Below are 25,143 nucleotides of genomic sequence, written 5' to 3' on the forward strand. Positions count from 1 at the left end.
ATACTCGCTCAACAGAAAGAGGGAAAGAAAGGAAAACCCCTAAACGCGCGTGGCCACCCCGGGTTCCGCCCCTCAACTGAACCTCCGGGGGTGGTTCGGGAACGCGCGCGCTCCTCCCCCCTCGCCCTTCCCTTCTTCTGGAGTGAACTGACTGGAAGTGGCGTACGTGCAAAGCAGAGCCGGAGAGTGGCGGCGCAAGCCCCGCCCCCTCCAAAGGCCCGGGCAACGATGAGAAGGGAGGAGGAGGAGATAGGGTGAGTGGGGGGGGGGCGGGGGGAGAAGAGCTCGCGCCGGCAGCGGACGGGTCTCTCGCTTCTCCCTCTGCCTGAAGAGGTGGCAGAGGAGGAGGGAGGAAAAAAGAGCCGCGGAGTTGTAGAGGAGGACGCCTCCCTTCCCATTTGCCAGAGGCTGCTATGAGGCGTCGGTAGGAGGGCGCCTCTGAAGCGGCAGGCGAGAAGGCGGCGGGGTTTGGTGGCGCTCCTCCGCCCATCAGGAGGAGAGGAGGAGGCGGACGAAACAGCAGAGCCGCGGCGCGGCTCTGACGGGCTAGGGGGCGGCCATGATGAAGTGAGCCACTCGCTGCTTTCCTGAGGCCGCGGAAAAAGAAAAAGAAAAACCAGGAGCGACCAAGGAGTGGGACGCGAGAACATGGCCAATGACAGTGGTGGGAGTGGCGGCGGCGGGGGGGCCGGCCAAGGTGAGGGATGCGACGGCGGCGGCGGTAGCAGCAGCAGCAGCAGCGCCAGCCAAGAGCGGGACCGGCAGTACTGCGAGCTGTGCGGGAAGATGGAGAACCTGCTCCGTTGCGGGCGCTGCCGCAGCTCTTTCTACTGTAGCAAAGAGCATCAGCGTCAGGACTGGAAGAAGCACAAGCTCATCTGTCGGGGAAGCGAAGGCGGCGGAGGCTCCCCGGCGGCAGAAGGGGGCGCTGCTGAGCCTCGTAAATCCGGCGGTGACCAGCCCTTCCACCAGAGCGCTCGTCGCGGCCGCCCGCATGCTGCAGGACGGGACGGCGAGGAGAGGGCGGCGACGGCGGCTGTCTCCAAAAAAGCGACGGCGCTCCCGGCCAAGCCGCAGCGGGACACCAACTCGGAGGAGAGCGTGGCGGTAACCAACAACCACGTTGCCAAAGTGGCGCCAGGAGCCCGAACACAGGAAGAGGAGGATAAGGAAGCGGCGGTTGCTGCGGCAGGTCCGGCCGTGGAGGCGGGGCACTTCTACCGGGATAAATCCAATTTGACTGGCGAAGCGTCTCTGCGCCCCAATGGGCAGATGAAATCGCTGGTGCCTCAGCGTCTGGCTTTGGAGTACATCGTGCCCTGCATGAACAAGCATGGCATCTGCGTGGTGGATGACTTTCTGGGCAAGGAGCTGGGCGGGCAGATCGAGCAGGAGGTTCGGGCTTTGCACCATACCGGACGCTTCACCGACGGGCAGCTGGTCAGTCAGAAGAGCGATTCCTCCAGGGACATTCGTGGCGATAAAATCACCTGGGTGGAAGGCAAAGAGCCTGGCTGCAAAACCATCGGAAAGCTTATGAACAGTATGGACGATCTTATACGCCACTGCAATGGCAAACTGGGTAACTACAAAATCAACGGCAGGACGAAAGTGAGTGGCACCTCCTCTTTCTTGCCATCCTCTGGTGGTACTTATGCAGCTGTCGGCAGTGAGGCCTTCTAGCTGTTGATTCTTTCTTTATGGTCCCTAAGCACATTTATTTTTAGGATGGTTTAATAGATTAATTGAAGGACACAAAATTGTGGGTGAAGTGGTAAGAGTCAGAGAAAGATTGTGAGACAGCTGTGAGGGATCCATGAGGGTTTCTTGATATATGTCTGTTTGGGGTTAATCTCAACTGAATTTAGTAGAATTTAAATGCTCCTGATTGAATAACTGTTTATTAAGTAAGCACATCCAAAACATTAAGGTTTGCTCCTAATTCAAAGATACCAATATTATTTTAAGGTTCTTAGAGGACAGAACATTGAAAAAATAAGTTTTTCTCTATAACCAATTGATGCCACAGTTATATAATTTTGTTCATATAACCAGTTGATGACACAGTAGTGTTACAGAGTTGTGTTTGAGGTGATTGAAGTGAGACTCCTAAAGTGAGATTCTATTTTCTAGTTGAGCAAATGTGTGGAAGAGAAACAGTAAAATAGAGAGCATAGTAGTGTCAATATGTGTGCTATTTATCTTCTCTCATTTTATCAGTATACCTATAAGAATATATACCAGTACATGCTAAATGTTGAATTAGCTAGAACTAATCATGGTGTAAACCTGGGGAATTTGAATTTACTACTTGACATCCTATTCAGTCCTGATTATTTTGTAATGCTAAATGCACATTGTTACATATAGCACAAGACTCTCAATATTGCACAATTATGCTTACTGAGATTTAGTGATTATTTCTTCTAGTAAGCTGAAAAAGCATTCTTGAATATTATGGTAAGCATAAAATTAGTTTTTAAGTTTATTTATAGGAACTAATACGTTATTAGTTCCTATAAATATACGTACAGCCGGGAGTGGGGTTCCCCCCCCTTTTACCGTGGGGTTATCCCTGGCTCCCGGGTGTTCTTTGCCCCCGATGGGAGGGGGTGCTGCTGGCCGCCGTCTCCTGCGGCTGGCCCTACAACTTTCGCCGTTACTTTTTATTACCCGCAGCCCACTTGACTTTCAGGCCTGCCTGGTTTCGCTCTGGACTATTATGAACTACTATTCTATGCCCCACTATCCTTGGACTTTGGATATCTGTTCTTCGGGAGGCTTGGACACTAATCCCTGGCCTCTTTGGACTATACAATTGGCTGGACTGCGCAGGCTCATAATCATAATCATAATCTTAATTTTTATATATTGGTAAATTTTATTCAAGTTTTATATTTTATGTGTATGGGGAGTGCATGGTATGACTGTAACTGACTGAATGTCCCACTTTTATTATTATATTCCTGTTTCTGTTTTTAACTTGTATTGTGGGGGAGTGATTGGCCGTATGTGTGGGTTTGTCTGGCGGGCCGGGAGTTTAGCCGGGACCTCCTGCACTGAGTGCTTTGGCAGAAGTGCTAGGGGGGCCCGGGCCTGGTTCCGGCCCTCGGTTGTGTGTGTCGAAGGGCCTGCCGATGAATCCGGCAGCTGGGGGAGAGGGTGAAGGGACCACAGATGCGGGAGTGGGCCGGAACATAGGGGTCATAATGGGGAGGGGCAGATATGGCGGGAACTTCAGGGCAAGCCATTACCGGGGAAGGAGGGTTCCCTATATTAGAGGGATCCCCCCCTTCCGGCCCTGTGAGTTCCACTCCAAGGCCAGATGGCGTGAGTAGTCAGGACCCTGGTCTCAGGTTGCTGTTGCTAAATGCCAGATCTGTGGTTCATAAAGCTCCCCTCGTCCAGGACCTAATTATAGACGAGGGGGCAGATCTGGCATGTATTACTGAAACCTGGCTGGGCCCGGAGGGAGGAGTCCCCCTCACAGAAATCATTCGGAGGCACGGGATAAGATACCACCAATATGCGGACGATACGCAGCTGTATCTGTCCGCCCCGTGCCAACTCAATGAAGCGGTGGACGTGATGAACCGGGGTCTTGAAGCCGTTAGGGACTGGATGCGGGCTAACAAGCTTGTACTCAACCCAGAAAAGACCGAGTGGCTGTTGTGTTTCCCTCCCAAAAATTTGGCTAGTGTTCCAACGATCAGGCTGGGGGGTCAAAATTTACACCCCTCAGACAGGGTTCGCAACTTGGGAGTCCTCCTGGATCCACAGCTGACTTTTGATCACCACCTGTCGGCTGTGACCAGGGGGGCATTTGCCCAGGTTCGCCTGGTGCGCCAGTTGCGACCCTACCTGAATCGGGAGGCTCTCACAACAGTCACTCGCGCCCTCGTGACCTCTAGGCTGGAATACTGCAACGTGCTCTACATGGGGCTGCCCTTGAAGAGCATTCGGCGGCTTCAGCTAGTCCAGAATGCGGCCGCGCGAGTGATCGTGGGTGCACCTCGGTTCGCCCACATAACACCTATCCTCCGCGAGCTGCACTGGCTACCTGTTGGCCTCCGTGTGCACTTCAAGGTGCTTCTTACTACCTATAAAGCCCTTCATGGTAGTGGATCTGCGTACTTGGGAGACCGCCTTCTGCCAATCACCTCCTCTCGACCCATAAGATCCCACAGATTGGGCCTCCTCCGAGTGCCATCTGCCAGCCAGTGTCGGCTGGCAACCTCTGCGGAGGAGAGCCTTTTCTGTAGCAGCTCCGACCCTCTGGAACGATCTCCCCGTGGAGATTCGTACCCTCACCACCCTTCAGACCTTCCGCACAGCCCTCAAGATCTGGCTATCCCGCCAGGCCTGGGGGTAAAGACCATAGTTTGCCCCCGCCCGAATGTTGAATGAATGTTGTTTGATCTTAATTATATATTGTATTTTTATGTTATTGTACGTCTTCCCCTCCCATAAGTTGTTAGCCGCCCTGAGTCCCCTCAGGGAAAAGGGCGGCCTATAAATAAACGCAACTGCAACTGCAACAGAAATGTGCCCAGAGGGTTTTCAGGTGCTTCATCAACCGCGATCCCAGGGAAGGGACGGAGGAGTGGCCATTGTTATCAGACAGTCTTTAGTTCCTCGTAGGATCCCTGCTCCAGAGCTTGTCGGGTGTGAGTCCTTGCTGGTGAAGATGGACCTTGCGGGTCAAGTGGGCTTGTTGTTGACGTACCTGCCTCCCAACAGCGTGACAACAGCCCTCCCCTTGCTCCTCGAGTCAGTAGCTGAGCTGGCAGTTGAGTTCCCCAGACTTATGATACTGGGGGACTTCAACTTGCCTTCGCTCGGTGAACACTCTGATGGAGCACAGGAGTTCATGGCTTGCATGACAGCCATGGGCTTGACCCAAGTAATCCAGGGTCCGACTCACTCAGTGGGTCACACACTTGACCTCGTATTTCTCTCGGAGCAGTGGAGTTGTGATCTTGGTTTGAGGGGTAGTGAGATCTTGCCCCTGTCATGGTCAGACCACTTCCTACTGAGGCTTGACTTTCGGAGACCAATCCCCCGCTGTAGGGAGGAGGAACCGATTAGGTGGTTCCACCCCAGGCGTCTTATGGATCCTCAGGGTTTCCAGACGGCGCTTGGCGTTATGCCTGATACTCTCGCCCACAGTCCGGTGGAGACCTTAGTTGCTACTTGGAACTCGGTAGCGTCTGAGGCTCTCCACCGGATTGCGCCTTTACGGCCGATCCGCAGCAGTGGATCCAGGAGGGCCCCTTGGTTCACCGAGGACCTCCGGGAGATGAAGCGCCAAAAGAGACGCCTAGAGCGCCGCTGGAGGGCCAGTAAATCCGAGTCAGACCGAGCACTTTTGAAAACCTGCATCGGAGCATATCTATCGGCAATACGGACAGCTAAGAACAATCACATTGCCGCTCTGATAGCGTCCACTGAGTCACGCCCTGCCGCCTTGTTTAGGGTGACCCGCTCCCTCCTAAATACGAGGGTTGTGGATAACCACTTACAAGGTAGAGCAGAGGAATATGTCCAGTTCCTCGCGGACAAAGTTGCTCGGCTTCGGATGGACCTGGACTCCAATTGCGCAGAGCCAGCCGGGGTACCGGGGGAAGGTCTTGAACAACATCTCTGGACTGACTTTCAGCCTGTTGCTCCTGATGAAGTGGACAAGGCCATCGGAGCGGTGAGTACTGCCACTTGTGTACTGGACCGGTGTCCCTCCTGGCTGGTCGCGAACAGCAAGGAGGTGACGCAGAGCTGGATCCAGGCGATGGTGAGTGCTTCTCTTCGGGAGGGCTTCTTCCCACCGGCACTGAAGATAGCGGTGGTGAGACCCCTCCTGAAGAAGCCATCGTTGGACCCAGCTAGTTTGAACAACTACCGGCCAATCTCCAACCTCCCTTTCATTGGGAAGGTTGTTGAGAAAGTGGTAGCCTCTCAACTCCTACGGTCCTTGGAGGAAGCCGATTATCTGGACGCCTTTCAGTCGGGATTCAGGCCTGGCTACAGCACGGAAACCGCTTTGGTTGCACTGACCGATGATCTCTGGAGCGCCAGGGATGGAGGTTATTCCTCCATCCTAGTGCTCCTTGACCTCTCAGCAGCCTTCGATACCATCGACCATGGTATCCTTCTGCGACGGTTACGAGATGTGGGAGTGGGCGGCACCGTTTTTCGGTGGTTCTCCTCCTACCTCTCGGACAGGTCGCAGTCGATGTTAGTTGGGGGAGAGAGGTCGACCCCTAGGCCCCTGAAATATGGGGTTCCTCAGGGTTCGGTCCTATCCCCCCTTCTGTTCAATATCTACATGAAGCTACTGGGTGAGATCATTCGACGGCACGGGATAAAATACCATCAATATGCGGACGATACTCAGTTGTATCTGTCCGCCCCGTGCCAACTCAGTGAAGCGGTTGACATGATGTGCCGGTGCCTGGAGGCTGTCAGGGTCTGGATGGGAGTTAACAAGCTTGTACTCAATCCAGACAAGACCGAGTGGCTGTTGTGTTTCCCTCCCAAGAATTTGGCCAGTATTCCATCGCTCAGGCTGGGGGGTGAAAATTTATGCCCCTCAGACAGGGCACGCAACTTGGGAGTCCTCCTGGACCCACAGCTGACCTTAGAACATCACCTGTCGGCTGTGACCAGGGAGGCATTTGCCCAGGTTCGCCTGGTGCACCAGTTGCGCCCTTACCTGAACCGGGAGGCACTCGCGACAGTCACTCATGCCCTCGTGACCTCAAGACTGGACTACTGCAATGCGCTCTACATGGGGCAGCCTTTGACGAGTATTCGGAGACTACAACTCGTCCAGAATACAGCCACGCGAGCGATTGTGGGTGCACCTCGGTACACCTACATTACACCTATTCTCCGCGAGCTGCACTGGTTACCGATCGGTCTCCGGATACGCTTCAAAGTGCTAGTCGTAACTTATAAAGCCCTTCATGGTATTGGACCTGGGTACTTGAGAGACCGCCTGCTGCCAATTACCTGCAACAGACCCGTTAGATCGCACAGGGTCGGCCTCCTTCGGGTTCCATCCTCCAGCCAATGCCATCTGGCTACCACCCGGGGAGGGCCTTCTCTGTTGCAGCTCCGGCCCTTTGGAATGAACTCCCCGCGGAGATTCGGACCCTCACCCCTCTCCAGGCCTTCCGGAAAGCCGTCAAAACCTGGCTGTGCTGGCAAGCCTGGGGTTGATGAGTTCCCTTAGGAGTAAAGTTTCATAGTGTTACCAACATTACAGAACTGTATTATAATTAGAAAGTATTATAAATCTTTATTGTGGTTTTGTTTCTTTACACATGATAGAGATGAGCCACAGCTCTTTTTAAATGTAAATGCTGAAGACGAAGAAATTGCCTGGGATTATATGCTCTCTTCTTAGTCTGTAACCAAGAGGATAAAGCAAATTTTGATGAGGATTAACACTTGTACTTGTACATTTATTGGAAAGAACTGAGCGGGGAAAAATTAACAGGTTTAAAATGTGGAAGTATCCACTCATTAGAAAAAGTGTTGTGTTATATTTATAATTATATTATAATTATCAGTGATAGAATTAATATGCTACTTAAATCCAATATGTTAGAAAAGTTATATCTTTGCTAACCATCAATTAAAATATAATTGGGCAGCAGCATTGTTTAAAATGTTTCATGGTTGGGTCAGTGTAGTTTTAAAGAGAAGACTTCTGTCTTCATTTTTCTATAAATCTTTGTGCTGGGAAAGCATAGGGAATGAGGTCTGTTTTTATTTTATTTATATTTGCCCACTTAAGAGTATACTTTTGAAGATATGCAGTTAATATAAAGAATCAGGACAAGAGCCACCTACACTGCTTTGTGTTGCACATATATTAAGAAAAACTGTGCATTGTGATTTATAAAATAGGACAAAATGATACATAATCTGAATTAAGAATTCCTAAAATCTGTTTCAGTTTTAAAAAAATCATGATATTTGCTGGCTTGTGAACTTCATGGAAACAGTGCATTTGATAGTGCTAAGAAAAAGATGATGTGAAAGTCCCTCCCTATAGTTTTTATGGGCAATTGAAGAAAGAAAAATCATTTAAGATTTGCAGGGAATACTTTCTTGAAATATGAGTGTGTATTACACCATGTAACAGTTTATATTTGAAGACACAAACCCCTATCTTCTCCCAGAATTATGCAGCAGTTTCAGAGGGCAAGCTTCCTAAACACAACCGCAAGAAGGGGTAAGGCTGCTTTAGGAGATGCTACATTCGCCCTCTGATCTGGACTATCTTGTGCCCTCAAATCAAAACATATGTCATATACATAAAAAATATGGAAGAAAGCAGATTGAACTGTGAAGTCAAAGTAAAATGAAATATAGAAGAAGTTACAGATGATGTAACTATAGTACTTGAGAAAAATAAGGTTTTTTAGTTTTTTCTACTCATGAACTGATTTGAGACATGATCAATATTTTATCCACAGGAAATAGTTAAACTTCTTAATGAATGCTGGTGAGCAGGGGTAGCTCAGGTTACTACTCAAATTGTATTTGCTAAAATTTCCCTTCTAATGTTTAGAACACTCATTCCATTTTTAGATTCTCGTAATATTATATATAAAATTCAATTTTCTGTATAATATTTTTCTTATATTCAAATCCTGTCAAACTTGAATGTTTTAATCCATAACATGCTACCTCTACGTGTAGTAAGTGACTTCAGTGTTTCAGACTAACTATTTCTGCTTTCAAAACTCTTCTGTTTTTTTTCTCTCTCATTACAGGTAGTCCTCAACACACAGCCTTTTGTTTAGTGACCATTGGAAGTTACAACATTACTGAAATAAGTGACTTATGACCATTATTCACATTTAGAACCATTGCAGCATCCCCATAGTCAGGTGAACAAAATTTGGATGCTTAGCAATTGGTTCATATTGATGACGGTTGCAGTATCCTGGTTTTGTGACCTTCTGACAAGCAAAATCTATGGGGAAGCCACATTCACTTAACAACCATGTTACTTAACAACAGTAGTGATTCGTTTAACAACTGTAGTAAGAAAAAATCGTAAAATGGGGAGGAAACTCACTTAATTGTCTTGCTTAGCAACATAAATTTTGGACTTAATTGTCATAAGTTGAGGACTATCTGTATTCCTTAAGTGAACTTGTTTTGTCAAGCTTTGTTACTTTTCAATTTCATTTTTTCAAATTTTATTAGGTACTGCAACTTTGTAAATTTAATACAACTTACAACTGTTTATGAAGGAACCATGATATATTTGTGTGCTATGTAGAATTAAGCACAGTTTTAGAAAATTGTCTTTTAATATGTTAATATTAACAATAAGTTGTCATCATATATCTTTGAGTAAATCTCATAAGCTTAACTCTAATAAAACCTTGTTTTGAGGTGAACAACTATTTTAAAACTCCAGGATTGTTAAAAAGGTAATATAAAAAACTTTAATATAAAATATTATTTAGAAATCTTTGTTTTATATAGTTTTTTTTGTAGAAAACAATTATTTGCAAAACCATTTGTATTGCACTATCACACATATTTTATTCTTAGAATATTGCTGCCCTTGGATAGAAGCACACTCTCAATGAATTTTGCTTATTTGAAATGAACCAACTATTTTGTATCACTAAAAATGAATGTGACTTAAAAGGGCAGGATTGCAAGTCACATTTGAGAGCAGCCACTCATCTAGTATCCCTTTCTATCTGTTCTAGTTTAATCCTGTAAGATAATTCAAAACTTTAAATAGTTCATTTTGAATAAATTTTGCAATTCTAATTTTAATGTCATAAATGTGTTGGTCAATTTGGCCTTAGATCCCAGGTTGTTCAATTAACTCACTTATTTTAAAGGTCAGTAAACATTTATCATGAAACTTTCTATAAAGTTGTTTTTATTCCATTATGTTGCTTTTTATATACACCAGCAAAATTGATTGGAATCATATAACTATTTGAAATATATACGGGTAGTCCTCCACTTAAGAACATGATTGGGCCCAGAATCTTAGTGGTTGAATGAAGTGATGATTAAGTGAGATGCCATATGACCATTTCAGTTTTCTGGCCAACGAGGTCAGTCATAGCTTCAGAAAGCAAACAATTAGTGCTTTTTCCTGCTACATTTTGTGTTCTTCTCCCCCCACTTCTGTCATTCTAGTTTACTTTTTAAAAAAATTATAGGCTCATAGAATTTCATGCCAAATATTATGTAGCTGTTACTCATTTATACTTTCTAAAACCAGACCGCAGAGGTTTTGATATAAATAAAACCGATATTATAAGGTCATGGATTTGCAACTGATCAGCTTCCCGTTTTTTTATTATTAAAAGAATTATAAATATATTTTATCAGGAAACCTAAAAAATGCTGAAGATATCTGTAAAGACTTGCTGTTCACTATGGTTTAAAGCCATTAGGAGTATAATAGAGTTAGCACACACCAAGTTCTTTTAGTTAAACGTGTCACCTCTTGGATCCTAGAAGTGACTCTTCTCTGTGCTGCCCTCTGGAATGACATTTACCTTGAGATTTGAGTGACTCTGAAGACCTTGCTCTTTGCATAATAGCAAATGAGATTGCAGACCTTCTTTCCTCTTTTTTATTCCCATCTGAGTTTGTTAACTTATGCCATTTTTGTTCCTTTTTGCTTTTTGGTGTTTTTTGATTTTTAAATATTTTTTACAATTGCTAAACCAGTATAACTGGGAGTCGGGTGGCATATAAATTTAATAAAGTATTATTGTAAGCCAGATATTTAGACTGGATTTGACATTTTTATCTACCTATTGATTCATTTCCAAGGACAGGTGTTGCTTGATGGTGTTAAAGGTATCAGCATCATAGAAATGTGAACTTTTGCAAAGAAAACTACCTTTGCAATTGGCCAATGATCATTTTGTTTATGTGTTGGAGTTCAACTGTACTCCAGTTGTTTTAGGATTGCACCTAAGGCGCCTATTACTATCATTGTTTTCTTTTGCCATAGTCACTGTACTTTTGTTTGCAGGTATTTGCATATTGTGATTTTCTCCAGTTCTTTCTCTTCTATTCTCCTATCTCCTCTGGGCACCACAAAATCCACTATCCAGATTTTTTTGTCCTTATCAACAATTGTTACGTCTGGAGTGTTATGTGACAAGTACTTGTCTGTTTTGAATTCTGAAATCCCAGAGCACTTTAGCTTCTTCATTGTCTACTTGTCTATTTTGTGGACTCACTAGTTCTTGCTTGCTGGCAAATGGTATTTCTTGCAGATCTTCCAAAACACTATTGTTGCTACTTTGTCATGCTGTTATTGGTAGTCAATCTCTACAGTCTTCTTGCAGCAGTTAACTAGGTGTTTGTTTCTTCAGCTTCTTTGCAGAAGCTTCATTTGTTCTTTGTTGCAGCCTTCTCAGTTCTGACCTTGTATTCATTTGTTCTTAAGACTTGGTCTTATACAGCCAAAATTAGCCTTCACATTCTTCAGCTTTCTTGCTTTTAACCTTTGCCAGGTTTTGTTATCTGCTTTGCTTGCTTTTTTTAAATATACAGGCCATGTAATATTTTGCTTTGTCTCTTTTCTATTCTTCATTTTATCTGTCTTACAGGTGAGTTTGGTCTCTCCAGTACTCAATAAGCCTTCATGGTATACTGGTTTGCATTCATCATCTTCGTTATTCTTATTAACATGCTCCAGAAGATGAAGTCAAAAAAAACCTCAGCATTTCTAACTCTATCTCAAAGTAGGATGAATACATTTCTGCATCTTAAAGTTTATAACTTTATATAACTTTATTATTAAATAATAAAGGTAAAGTTTAATACCTTATTTTTCTGTCTTTAAGTTATGTATTCTTTTTGTGCAAAATAATATAAAGAACTGCAAAGGTTGACTGAAGTTATTTAATAGAAAATTAGTTATTTTCCAGGTTTGCTTTTTCTTGACTTAGGAATTGACACTTTTGTAGGAAAAGCATCATTGTCTCATTGCGGTGTTGATGATGTTGAGAAAAAAAAATACACAATTAGCTTATTGGGATATATTGGGCTCACTTTGTGGCATACCAATTTTTACTCTAGTCTAGGCATTTTAGTTTTCTTCTCTCCTGTTTTTTTTCCTATAGAAAATTGTGTTAGTCCAAGGAATTGCTAATATGTTTAATGTTAAAAGTATTGTAACTCTGTGGATTCCAATGCAGATTCTGAACTAGACTGTATTTGGGAATGTGATATTGTATCACATTTCTATTGTATTTGATAAAGTCCATCTGCTAACAGAGGAACACAGCAGAGAAAAGAATTCCCATCAATTCTCTGTGTCTCCCAAAACTTCTGGAGGATTTTAGAGTAGATTGAGACATATACTGAGATGGTTTGAACAGGAAGAAAAGAGAAAATATCTTAAGATAGATTAATCATAATAAAGTCTAGTCCTCTTCTGGTAACCAGCGTCAACTTGACGTTAAATATATTTCTATTTTTAGTCCAAACATTAAATATAAAAAAAATGGTGGAGAATAGTTGTTGCCATTTACTTGGCAATATGAGAGGGGGAAGCTTGCAAACATTGACAAATATTCAAGAATGACAAAGTCATTCAAAAGTTGAAGGAGAAATTACAATCATCAAATGTCTGCTTCCCAGTTCTGAGTTTGAGGACAACAAACTTCAGTTTTTTTCTTGATGGGGTATGGTTTGAGTACTTCAAAAATAATCATCTACATTTATTTTAGGTATATTTGTCCATTATCCTATTTTTATTGTTATTCAAAATTGTTGGAAATATTAACATCCATTACATTTACAGAAAAGGAATCTTGCTTTTTTTTAAAAAAGTTAGCAAAGGATGCTATGAGAAAACTTTAAATTGTTATTAACATTGTCTATATAACTGCTTTTAATCTGAAATGTTTTTTAAAGTTCAGAGCATTCTTTTTTGTCTTTAATTTTGGAGAAATTAAAATATGAATATATGGATATAACATTGATGTGTTTGGTGCATAAAAGACATACAGCGTATAAATTTATCAATTTAATTTATGTAAACATTTTTAATTTTAGTTGCAAATGCAGCTATAAACTGTTGAACACTAAATAGATATCTTCATTTTTGCTTATTCAGAGTGAAAGCATGAACATTGCAAAGTAAACATTGAACTGACATGTCATAGAATCATATAGAGGAAAGGAATCTTGAGTTAAAAGGAATCTTGAGGTCTTGTAGTTCAATATTATCTTCTGCTACAGAAAATAATTCTGAAAATATTTACTTTTTAGGGGGAGAAAGTTTAGAAAAAGGTAATGATCAGGCCTGAGAATCCACACATTCCATGTGAAGCATTTTCTAAATGGTTTCATTTTTTGAATTTCAAATATTGTTATCAACTGTCATTGTTTGTTATTGAAGATTAATCATTTTCATTACTCTCTGACCTTCTACAATAGTTTATTTCTTTTGCTTTGTGTATTTTCTAATATAGGCCACTTTATCAGTTAACAATTATGCATATCATTTAATAAGAAAATATTATGCTATAGTTTATAAATTATTTTACAGGAAGAATTCCTCTCCCCATTTTATATGAACTTTTCTATTTCTATTTAGTGGTCTTCAAATATATAATTTTGTATGACCTTTATTGAAATAGTGTGCTAACCTGTGTTGAAAATAATACCATATTAAAAATCGCATCAAACAATCATGAGAAAAGATAGTGGCAGTAAATACATCAATTTTAATTTTTAATGGAGTAAATATTGTTAAATAGAGGGCAAAACATTTTCAACCAAGATACCCCAAATGAAGTAACTTTCAGAATGCATCCAAAATCCTGGACCCATGTCTTACATAAATAAGAAAGTTTTGAAATATTTACAAATATTTCATACAAAAAGTCATAAATATGTTCTATGATCAATTCTTAATTGTGCTGTTTCAATATGGGCTAATTTCAAGGCAAATACATCTCTGATTATGTCCCAGATTTTTAAAGAACTTTTATTTCCCACTGACATTAGAAACGTTGCAATTGTTGAAGGCATTGACAAATCTGGTAAGGAAATATCTCTGAAACAGTGACTCAAATGGGGATGGGTTTCTAGTATTTTTTTAAAGCAAGGAAGAATCCTGAAAGAAAAATATTTAAGAAAATTAAGCTGAAAATATTATGTTTATAAAACATTTGAAGGTATCTTAATCATAGTATGTTATATTACATAGTACCAGTTGAATGGGAACATAGAATCTGAAACCTCTCTTAGAAACAAAGATTAATTTTAAATGTTCTGTTAAGAATGCTTTTAATATAGGATATCCATCTGTCAAGTCATCCAACTATCCACCTATCAATCACATTTACATTACCACCCATCTCATGTAGTGACTGAGCAGTGTGTACAAGATAATCCAAATAGATTTTAAAAAGCTAATGATGCAAAGAGATTTTTAAAAATAGTGGCAGGAGAAGCCATATAGAGAATGTATTCTGTTGGCCATCATGTAACCATCTGGCAGGCTCTGCTCTTATTATGGGATCCAAGCCAGTTGACATAACCATGTTTTGAATATAATCTGAAGACCAATAAGATTGGAGCTAGCCTCACCTTGGGCAGGGGGAGGACTCTCCACAGGACAAGCACCATGGCAGAAAAGGCTTTCTTCCTAGATCCCATTTGAAGATATTACTTACCTGGGTAGTCCTGTAATATGCCCCCCGTCTGCCAGACCTATGGGACAGGTAGATGTAACTGGAGAGAAGTGATCCCCCAAATAACCAAGTGCCATGATAATGATAAGTATCAATAAAATTATTACATCTTGTGATATCAAGACTTTATACCCGATACACCAGTTGAACACACTCATTTTTGTATTCTAAAGCAGACATAAAGTTAGATTAATAGATTTGTTGTAAACAATTAGAAAGCCAAGCATTCAAAGAAAAAGAAGTGCTGTATCTAACAACCCAGAATCTTGCCATATGTATTCCCAAGACTTAAATCCTGGGTCTTTTCCTCTGACCCTTTCTAACCAGTGACAGTTTTGCTGCTCATTTCTTGATGCTAAAGATTTGTGAAGCAACTCTCTTGATAGTGAGAATCAAAGGGCTGCTGCCGGTTTGCACCAATTCAGGCGAACCGGTAGTTAAGATTCTGCGCGGTTTGGCTGTGATGAGTGACATCACCCAGTCACATGACCAACCGGCCGCGCCTACCCAGCCAGAGAACCAGCTGTTAAGTTATTCAAATCCCACCACCGATCAAATCCCACTTCAGCTCTTAGCAAGTGCTATGAGAGGAAAATCTATAAGAAGCCGTTTACTTTTCCTCTTCTACCCAATTGTATGAAATGCAGTGAAATTCATTTTCCCTACTCTGTAGATCATCTGTAGCTCTGTTGTTATAGAAATGGCTAGTTTATACTCTTACGTAAAAGTAAAACATTGAGGTTTGATGTTATTTCTTGTTCTACTGCCCCAAAGGCAGTCGGAAGTCAGTGCCTTCTCTTTTTCCCCCCCTTCTTCTCTATACTTTTCCCTTTTTCCTCTCCTATTTTTCCTTTTATTTGCTTTTGTATCTTTGTGTTTTATATTATAAACTAATAAAATGGAAAAGATGGGGAAAAAAATAACTAATTTTTTTAAAGGCCTCATCTCTACTTTCAGAACTTGATGTCTTTGTTTGATTTCTCATCTTTATTGAAAGGGGCTTGCAAAGCATGGTCAGACACACTAGAGACATGTTCAGTAATATTCAAGAGCAAGACCCTGAAACAAAAAACCCCTGGGTTTATTTATTATCAACCAACAAGGAACTACAAACATGTAAGAACATGATTGGTTACAAAGAAGCCTGAAGCAAAAATAGACACATCATGCTGCACCTGTCAAATGCGAAGTCAAAACTTTCCACTACTTTTAATGAACAACTTCCTTTTGAAACCCTAACTGTTAATAGAGTTGAAACAATAATGCATGCTTTCTTGATTGTTTATTAAATAATGACTATTATATTTAAAACTCTTACACTATGCTCAGGAACATTTAAATGCTTTCACAGTACGAATGTGCTAAAAGTTTCATAGTTGGAACCATCAACTTGGTGTGGTCCATGTCCAAACCAATTATGCTTATTTTATGTTATGTGAAGCAATACAGTATGTTGAATTTTATATATATGACTACACACATGCACACAGACTACAGTTAAATTATATGACTTATCAAGTTGTGCGTGGTCTTTGATCCAATTTTAACCATGGCATTAATGACTTGCTGAAAATAGTTTAAGGTAGGAGGAGTAAAAAAAATCTTTGTTAACTCATCTGTACTCCCATTCCTTTAATTTTCGATGTCTAGGGAAGTTCTCATCAAACAACAAATGATTATTTGGCTATAAAAGCTAAAACTATATATTATTATGTTGCTTCTGGGAAAAAAATATTCCTTTAGTATTCAATTCCTTAATTCATTAAGATCTCTTAGTAACTATTCTTTTCTTCTGGGATGTTTTTAGAGAGGAATCTAAAGGTACTTACAATAGAATAACTTATTACTGCAGATAAATGGAGACAAATATCATCTTTAAAAGATTATGGATATAGGGTAATTAGAGTTTGCTGTAGAGCATTCTAAAGGGATGATAATGGCATAAGGTTTTTTGTTTGATTGGTTTAGTGTTTTATGGTTGTTTTAGAGTTACTGGTTTTACTGTTTTATGAGCTGTCCAGAGTTGCTTAAGATGCTTTATACAACACACTATACTAGGCTAAAAATGTTGTTGGATAGTTTATAATTCAGTGTATGTTGGGATTTATACCACTGTCCTAGCATTATATGAAATAGGCAGTCTTGTTTAGCTCTAGTGTATTGAATTTGTTTTAATAGAGCATATTATCCAAATATAGCTGTTGTGTTTTGTTAATCTATTTTAAGGTATAGAAGGTTGTGTGGACCCAAGCAGTGTGTAGAATTCCTTGTCATGTCCATTTTGAAACTTAGGTTTTAGTGTAGTATATAAAGTAACTTTCCAATTCTTTGTAGGAAAGTAATATCTGAATTCCTTTATTTGTCTATTTTTAAGTGTTCTTTGAACATTTTTGTACTGTTTTGAAATGCCAGTGAAAAGTCATTCTTGTTTGTTTGCGGATAATGACATATAAATAACTATCCTTCAACGGCAGCAATAACTAACATTTCTTACATTATTAATAATATAATAGAATTTATAAACAGCAGGCTAAAATTTAATGGAAAGCCCTCTGATTTCTCCAAATTATAATTTTCTTAATAAAGTAATGTAGATCATTCAAGTTATACCAGTTTACTTACAGAAAATATTTACAAGTAATCCTTGTCTTTACAACAGTTCATTTAGTGACTGTTCAAAGTCATAATGACCCTGAAAAAAGTGACTTATTACCATTTTTCACACTCATGATTTATTGCAGCATCACCATGGTCATATGATTAAACTTCAGACACTTGGCAACTGACTCATATTTATGACAGTCGCAGTGTCCCAAGTGTGTCCCCTTTTGTGACCTTCCAACGAGCAAAGATGATAGGGAAGCCAAATTCATTTATCAAGTGTGAATTAACCTAACAACTGCAGTCATTCACTTAACAACTGTGGCAAGAAAGGTTGTAAAGTGGGCAAAACTCAGTTAACAAATGTTTCACTTAGCAACAAAAATTCTGAGCTCAATTGTGGAGGTAAGGAACCCTGGAGCAAGAGACAGCTGCGGAGGGAAAAAATAATTGTGGAAGTATACTTGAAAATTATTGAATATAGATATATTATTTTCTTGCTTATTTATTTATTTATTCAGTTTATATAGCTTCCCATCTCAATGAATAACTCTGAGAAGTGAACAATAAAACAATAATAATTAACAAAAATTAAAACACATGGCAGCCAAGAAAATCATCGTCACAACCAAGAGATGGGACCTCTTATATCCATGGGTCCAGAAAAAGATCTTGCAAAATAATTTTGATTTCTTCCTGTTTTAATCTTAAAATATGATAAACATTATTGAGCATTGACCTATGGTGTTAACTTGTTTTTTTTTATTTCTCCATGCTACTGCTGGCACAATAATTATATTAGATTAAAGCTTACAAATTGTCAATATGTATAAGGCTATCATTACCCTAATGTGTTAGACAACCATCTGAACAAATATGCTTTTAAAAAATAGTTTCATGGATGTTACACATAATCACTTGCATATTTATTAAATATTTTCACAAGATTAAATTTCAAAATGCTGAAATTTATAAATCCATTTCTTGAGATAGAGAAGAAGTCCCTTTATGTTCATGTTATGTGTTTTCTTGTTAATTGCAGGCAATGGTAGCTTGTTACCCAGGCAATGGAACAGGATATGTGCGACATGTGGATAATCCAAATGGAGATGGAAGATGTGTTACGTGTATATATTACCTTAATAAAGACTGGGATGCCAAGGTACTTTCTATTATTGGAGAAGGTTTTACAGTATATTAAGAAATGGCATTCTTGTTATATTAATTGTAATAAGCAATTGATTGTTATGCTAAGTTGTTTTAAATAAGTCTAAAAATAGTTTTTGCATAAGTTTTTAACATGCTCCGTTGAATATCTGGCAAACTCATTCTTAATATTGCAACCAAGCCCTAGGTCTCCAGGGCAAATATATTCTGTCTAGGATCTAAAATGTTATCTGGTTCTACTTTTGGAAAATATATTGGAAATTCTATTATGTAAACAGAGACCTTTAGCCTGAAGTAATTCTTCTACCTTCAGCTTATGTTTTTTATCAACATCATGATTTTGGTTGTTGGTAAAGTGATTCAAATGAAAATGTAATAATCTTACTTATAATAAAGTACCAAATGTGTATTGATGCTTAATTGTGGTGCTTAATGTATTTGTTGAAAAGGGGAAGGAGGAGGAAGAATTACCACATTTTTGGAGTATAAGACACATCTTAGTTTTTGGGGAGGAAAATGATAGCCTCTGCCTACCAGCATCCATGGTATTCAGCTAGCTAGCTTCCTGTTAGTATGTGAGACTTAATGACTTGGAACACATGATAACAAGGTCAGCCAATTAATAGGCATAGCAACTAAGTTAGCCAATGAGGGCTATTTGAACTCTGAAACAGTATTTGCTGTGTGAGCAACAAGGAGACAGAAAGGAGCCTGGTTTAAGCTGATAACTGAAAGTAAAACTGCTTCTACCTTGGAAAACCTGCTTTCGGTATTACATTGTATATTATTATTATTTTGAATCCTGCTGAATCAGTTACTTGTATGTGCGTTCAGAATGTAATTGCTGCTGCAAACTATGACCAGCTAGGTCAGTTTTAGCACTTAATGCAGCCTGATTCAGCACAGCTGATTAGCAGGTGGATTCAACTGCGGAATACCCCCAATCAGCTGTTCCAGCCTGCAGGGATTGCCACAGACCATCGCTGCCTCCATGCCTTGCATTTTTCGCCTCTGGTGCGGGTGGGTGGGTCTAGCACCCAAATTTTCACCCTCTTTTGGGGGAGGGGAAGGTGCCTTTTATACTCTGAAAATACAATATCTTTAGGAAAGTTTGTGGAAAGACAGCCAGAACATAATTTGTATCATCTTAGTTTGATGACCCTTTGTAACTGTCATTTTACTTTTGCTTCATCCTGAAGAATTTTGGAATATTAGGAAGCATTTCCATTATTGTTATTATCTATTGTAGCAGATAATAATATCTTACAATAACTGATAACTACTAAAAATGTAAATTCCTGTTGGATATTTTTCAAGGTAAATGGAGGTATTCTTCGAATATTCCCAGAAGGCAAAGCCCAGTTTGCTGATATTGAACCTAAATTTGACAGACTGCTGTTCTTCTGGTCTGATCGCCGCAATCCTCATGAAGTGCAGCCTGCATTTGCTACAAGGTGAGATGAATGAATCATGCATACAGATTTTAAAGAAGCCTGGCAGGGTGTGAAATGTTAAAAACTTGCTGTTTTAGCTTTCAAAAACACAATTGCTTTCTAGAAAGTTATAGATGAACAAAACCCACTTAAAATGCTTATTGCAATTTAGGGATCTACCATGCTGCTACTATTTGTCGGCCATCAGGATCAAAGTCTATCAGTTTAAGTACTGTAGAATATATAACTAAAAAGTTAGAATTTTGGACAATAATGAAAACCTTTAATGGATCTTATTTTAGTAGAGTTGTGTTTAGTTAAAAAGTCTAATGATTCTGTCTATTGAATGTAAGAAATAAAGAAATTAACTATGTTGTTCTTGGGCTGGACCTGTATGTATCTTCTTTCAGAGATTGCAAAAAATGTAAATAAACTTAATCTATTGTGGTGTTATTTATTTAAAGGCTAAAACAGCCTCCTATTATCTTGGGGCTCTCCAGATGTATAAAATTCAGTTCCTAGTATTTTCAGCAATAGCCATGCTGGCTGAGAAATACTGGGAGTTGAAATCCATATATCAGGAAATGTTGTACCTACAGAAATGATATTTAGATAATTTGGAGATAGTAATTTTTCCTAGAAGATCAAGAAATCACAATTTTAACTAATGCAAAAAATAAAGTTTCAATTCAAAATTGAAAAATTAAGGAATCATTATGTGATGTAAGTGAGGAACATCTTTCAAATGTTTTGTAAAGAATTAATAGACTGGTAAAATTATTTTATAAATAACATTAATTAGCAAAGATACAACATACTTCAATAGTTTTATATTCATATTGATTTAAAATGATTTTCCATAAATTACAGAGGTCTCAGTTCTAGAGAAATTAAGATAGTAAGCGTCTTGAGCTTCACTTTAAAAAATACCTAGTTCCCTATAAATTATGAAAGATCATGATATTCATGGGCGCCACATAAGAGAGAAAATAGTTCTATAAAACTGACAAATTGTGTTGAAATTGTACTTTTTAAGTGTAATAGAAATAATCTCAAGTAATCTAAACAGCAGCATTATTTTAATGTACCATTACTGCTTCACCTTTTTTATTCTTTTAAAGGTACGCAATAACAGTGTGGTATTTTGATGCAGATGAAAGAGCCCGTGCAAAAGTAAAATACTTAACAGGTAAGTAAGTTGCCATAGTTTCTTACTGAGTGTTTTTACAAATTTTTTACTTGAATTTGGTCTAGTAGGACTATTCTAATTTATTTTTAAAGATTGTACTTAATCAAAATTACAATAATCTAGAGCATAGAAATTGAGCTATTATCACTTTATTAAAATATCAAGCAATATCCACTCTAGTGGATATAGTTTACTAAAACTGGCTACTTTGGCAAAAATAGAATTATATATCATTCTTACTAGCTGACTTTTGCTGTGTAAGGATAAGAGGGAAGTGGAAAAAGTATATAGCCTTGGATAGGCACATTGCATAGTTTCTAAAAGATGAATATTTATTTACTTGGTTCTCTGAAATATCCTTAAATTTTGCTCTACTTGTGTGGGACTGCCCTTGAAGAGCAGCTGGAAACTTTATTTATTATTGATTTATTTAAATGAAAATTACAAATTTGAACGAAGAAAATAAAAAATCAAAATGTGACAGGGACGATAGACACATCAAAGAGATCTCTTAAATATGGAGTGAGGTCCACAGAAGTTAAGTTAGAATTAAAACTATGAAACTGTTAACCTCAGCTGGTTCAAAATGCAGTGGCACATGCAGTTATTTGTGTCTGTAGTCTAGAAGAACACACATTACAACAGTTTCACAACCTGCACTGGTTATGTCTGTTTTCAGTTTCGATTCAAGGTGCTGTTTTTCTTACTTAAAAAGCCCTACATGGGCCAGATTATTTGAGGGACCATTTCTCCCCAACTATATTTGCCTGTTCTATCAGTTCCAGCTGAAAAGCGTGGGCCTGTCAGGGAACTACATTTCTGGGACTCAGGAGGCAGATTTCTCTGCTGTGTCACCCGCTTCAAGGACTAATTATGGGCTCAATTATGGTTGTATTGCCTATAAAAGGAACTTTTTTGTGAGATGGGGGCCCATATAAATTAGATGAGTAAATGAATAAAAATGAAACTAAGACATTGTATTAATTATAACAAAATAACATAATAAAAATAGTTTTAACATTCAAAAGACAAGCGCAAATATGTGCCTTGATGTTGGGGTTTTTTCCCCAACTTCATTCACTTTTGTAGTCAATTAGTATTTAACTTGGTTTCAAACAGGCATTAATTTTGAAGTTCTAAAAATGTGTATTTTGTTTTAAAGTTTAATAAAAGAAAAATTATAACATTTCAAATCCGTGTATCAGTACCATCATTCCATATAATATCCTCCCTTCTTTGCAGGTGAAAAAGGTGTGAGGGTTGAACTAAATAAACCTTCAGATTCAGATGGGAAAGAACAATTGTAAAAGCCTTTGGTCTACAGTTCCCTCCTCTACATCCTGGATCTTTTCACCTCACCTTCATCAAACCTTGATGATATCTATTAACTTTTGAATGTGAATATTAAGAAAAAGAAAATCAGCACCAAATCAAGATTTTGAATCGGTAAACAATGGGTTTCAATGTTACATCAAATGGCTTTTTAACTGCTGAAGCATTGTACTCCATGATTGTGACTCCAATCCCGTGACTGCTAATGTAAAGATTGACAGTTTACACATGAAGTGCCCAACATTTTGAGATTTTTCTATCATTCATCTTTTGACATTCAGTCGTTCATCTTCCTCTTTAAAAAAGTGATAAATGTTGGGTTTAAATAATTTTGTATAACTAGGTTTGGTGATCAAAATTGAACAAAACATTCTACAAAGTAGCATTTCTCTATTTTTGTAAATCTACTATTTTCCCCATTATTCTACCATATAAAACTTAATTTAAATAAATGAAATGCCAGTAAATGATTGTCTTTTTACCTAAAATCCAAAAAGGAGCACTTTAATCATCATCTGAGAACCCATTTTTTTCATATCTTATACTGATTTGATTGATTGTATTATGTTCTCTCTGAAACTTAAGCAACATGAAACGATGCCTGTCTTTCTGTCAGTTACTTATGGCTTTACTTACTGAATCCGGAAAGTAACCATTTTTTAATCTGTCTCATTTGGGTTTTCTAAGTGACTGGCTGGCCACTAAGTGAACTTGATACTATCTGTACTGTCATAGTGTTGAACGCTATGGGTGTACTCCACTGGGAACTTCATCTGTGAACCCATTTAATGGAAATGCAGTTCTTCAAAGAAAAGCTGGGCTCTTGTGCAACTTCTGCAGATGAATTACTAGGTGGATTCTGTCCACAAATATCATTCAATATAAACTGTAAGGGCTTTTCTAGGCTTTTAGATGAAGCAACACCCCTTCTACTACTTTGATGGGAGATCTGTCTTAACTCATTTCAAAGCTTTCTCTCATTCGTGTAAGTTAAAATCAGAGATACGTTTTCTCTCAAAGCATTACCATCCCTCATCCTTTACTGTTTGCCCCTTGATCTTCTTACATAATGTCAGGTGTATATTAAATACATTAAGACTGAAGTGCATCACTGCAGGCTTAATATGTGAAGGATTTCATATCATGGAGAAATTTTTACAATGGTCTAATGTTTGGGGGTCGGGGGAGAGTGAGGAACAATAACATTCATTTATCAGCTATGTGAAATTTATTTTTCTGCTAAAATGTGATTCCCTGAAGGGGGAAGCTTTTAAATTCTCCCAGCCTTACTGATAGCATCACCAATCCCTTTTTGCCTCACTTAATCAAAATAAAGTAAGTGTACAGAAATGTTTTTCTGTATGCAACTTAACATCTGTATAGTTTATATTCTTAAAGTCCTTTTCTATGGAAAGCTCAGTAATTTTTATTAAAAAAAAACCTTACTATTCATGTAAAACATGAAAAACAACAAGGATTGTGCTTAATGACCATTGACAGAAGGGAGAAAATTCAACATTAAAATAACATGCTGGGGAAAGTTACAAAAAAAACTTTGAGTTTTGTTCCCTTCTGTTCCCTTCTCCAAAAATTACTTACTAGCTGTCAAAACTTGTAATAGTTTGACTTTTCTCTTCATCCTGGTAAATCAGAAGAAAACACATCTTACTCTTAAGTGCCTCTGGAAGCCTGGCCAAGGAGTGTTAATTCTTTACTGACTGATCTGCAGCACAATGCACAGTTTAGGCCTAGTAAATCTAACTTTTAACTGCTTTTGTATTATGTTTAATGTGTTAAAATGCAAACCTAAGATTTTACTTTTTTGTCCCTTTATTCAAAGGTATCAATCAGCATCTTAAATTTGCGCTTGCTGGTGAGATATACAATCTCTTGGATATCTCCATTATTTACAAAAGTTACCAAACCGGGCCTCTGATGCCCATTTGAAAACAGTTCACGTTAGTTAAATTTTCAGCCTGGGGCATCACCAAACAGAAACCTGTTTCAGACTATTTTTAAACGGTCTTATGGCCTGTATTTCTGTTTAGTCCTGGTTAAAGATAAAGCTTCATGATGCTATTTTTATTTCATGACATTAGCCAGCTGTAAAACAAGACTTTTATCTAGCAGGCAAAGAAATTCAGGATTCATTTGCAGATTTATTATAAAGTCATGTAACTTTTGAAAATCAGTGTTCCTTATTGAAACAGCTCTCGAGTTGCTTGTAAAGCTAATCTAATTAAAAGATTATGAAAATTCTTGAAACAATGTGGTTATTTTGTAATTATGTAACTCTTTTAAAGCCTATTCCACAGCAACTAATTTGTAATCTGATAAACTGTGTGTGTGTGCACGCGTGTGCCTGTTTTTAGCAGGCAGTGACACTAACTGTAGTCAAAAGTCTGTTAGCTTTATTTATAAACCCTGTTTTTAATTATCTAATCTAGCTGGGATTGTTTTTAAAAGTGAGGCTGCTGAGGGAAAATAGAGGAGGGAGAAAAGTGCTGTGGCCTGTTAGTAAGTCAACACTATGATTATAAACATTTTATCTCTACTACCTTAGTGCCTCCCTTGCTGTAAACACAGTTCTTGATTGAGAGATGTAGATAGGTATTCTGAGTATATCCACACAAACTGAATTCACAATCACTAGATAAACAGGGTAGGATCTTCTGCCTGCCCTTGTGTCTTCTAATCCACAAAA

General features: G+C 39.0%; 1 protein-coding gene across 3 annotated transcripts; it reads left to right on the top strand.

Moving 5' to 3' along the window:
• The first annotated feature begins 275 nt into the window (after window positions 1-275).
• Window positions 276-24,707, top strand: EGLN1 (egl-9 family hypoxia inducible factor 1). 3 transcript variants are annotated; one of them, XR_015696997.1, is made up of 6 exons: window positions 281-1,611; window positions 18,361-18,480; window positions 19,803-19,939; window positions 21,040-21,107; window positions 22,350-22,553; window positions 24,280-24,707. XR_015696997.1 is itself a non-coding variant. In XM_087718099.1 (5 exons), exons 1-5 carry the CDS (start codon window positions 649-651, stop codon window positions 24,384-24,386), a joined length of 1,395 nt encoding a protein of 464 aa, XP_087574225.1. In that variant the 5' UTR covers window positions 276-648; the 3' UTR covers window positions 24,387-24,707. The 3 variants fall into 3 exon arrangements, 2 of the variants coding, with proteins under 2 accessions (XP_087574225.1, XP_013920336.2); XM_087718099.1 differs by lacking the exon at window positions 22,350-22,553 and having other exon boundaries at window positions 276-1,611; XM_014064861.2 differs by lacking the exon at window positions 24,280-24,707 and having other exon boundaries at window positions 22,350-22,906.
• Window positions 24,708-25,143: the final 436 nt, after the last annotated feature.

Source organism: Thamnophis sirtalis, unplaced genomic scaffold, assembly GCF_051295495.1.
Source record: "Thamnophis sirtalis isolate CommonGarterSnake01/CBP01778 unplaced genomic scaffold, rThaSir2_p1.2 scaffold_6, whole genome shotgun sequence".
Classification (NCBI taxonomy): Eukaryota; Metazoa; Chordata; class Lepidosauria; order Squamata; family Natricidae; genus Thamnophis; species Thamnophis sirtalis.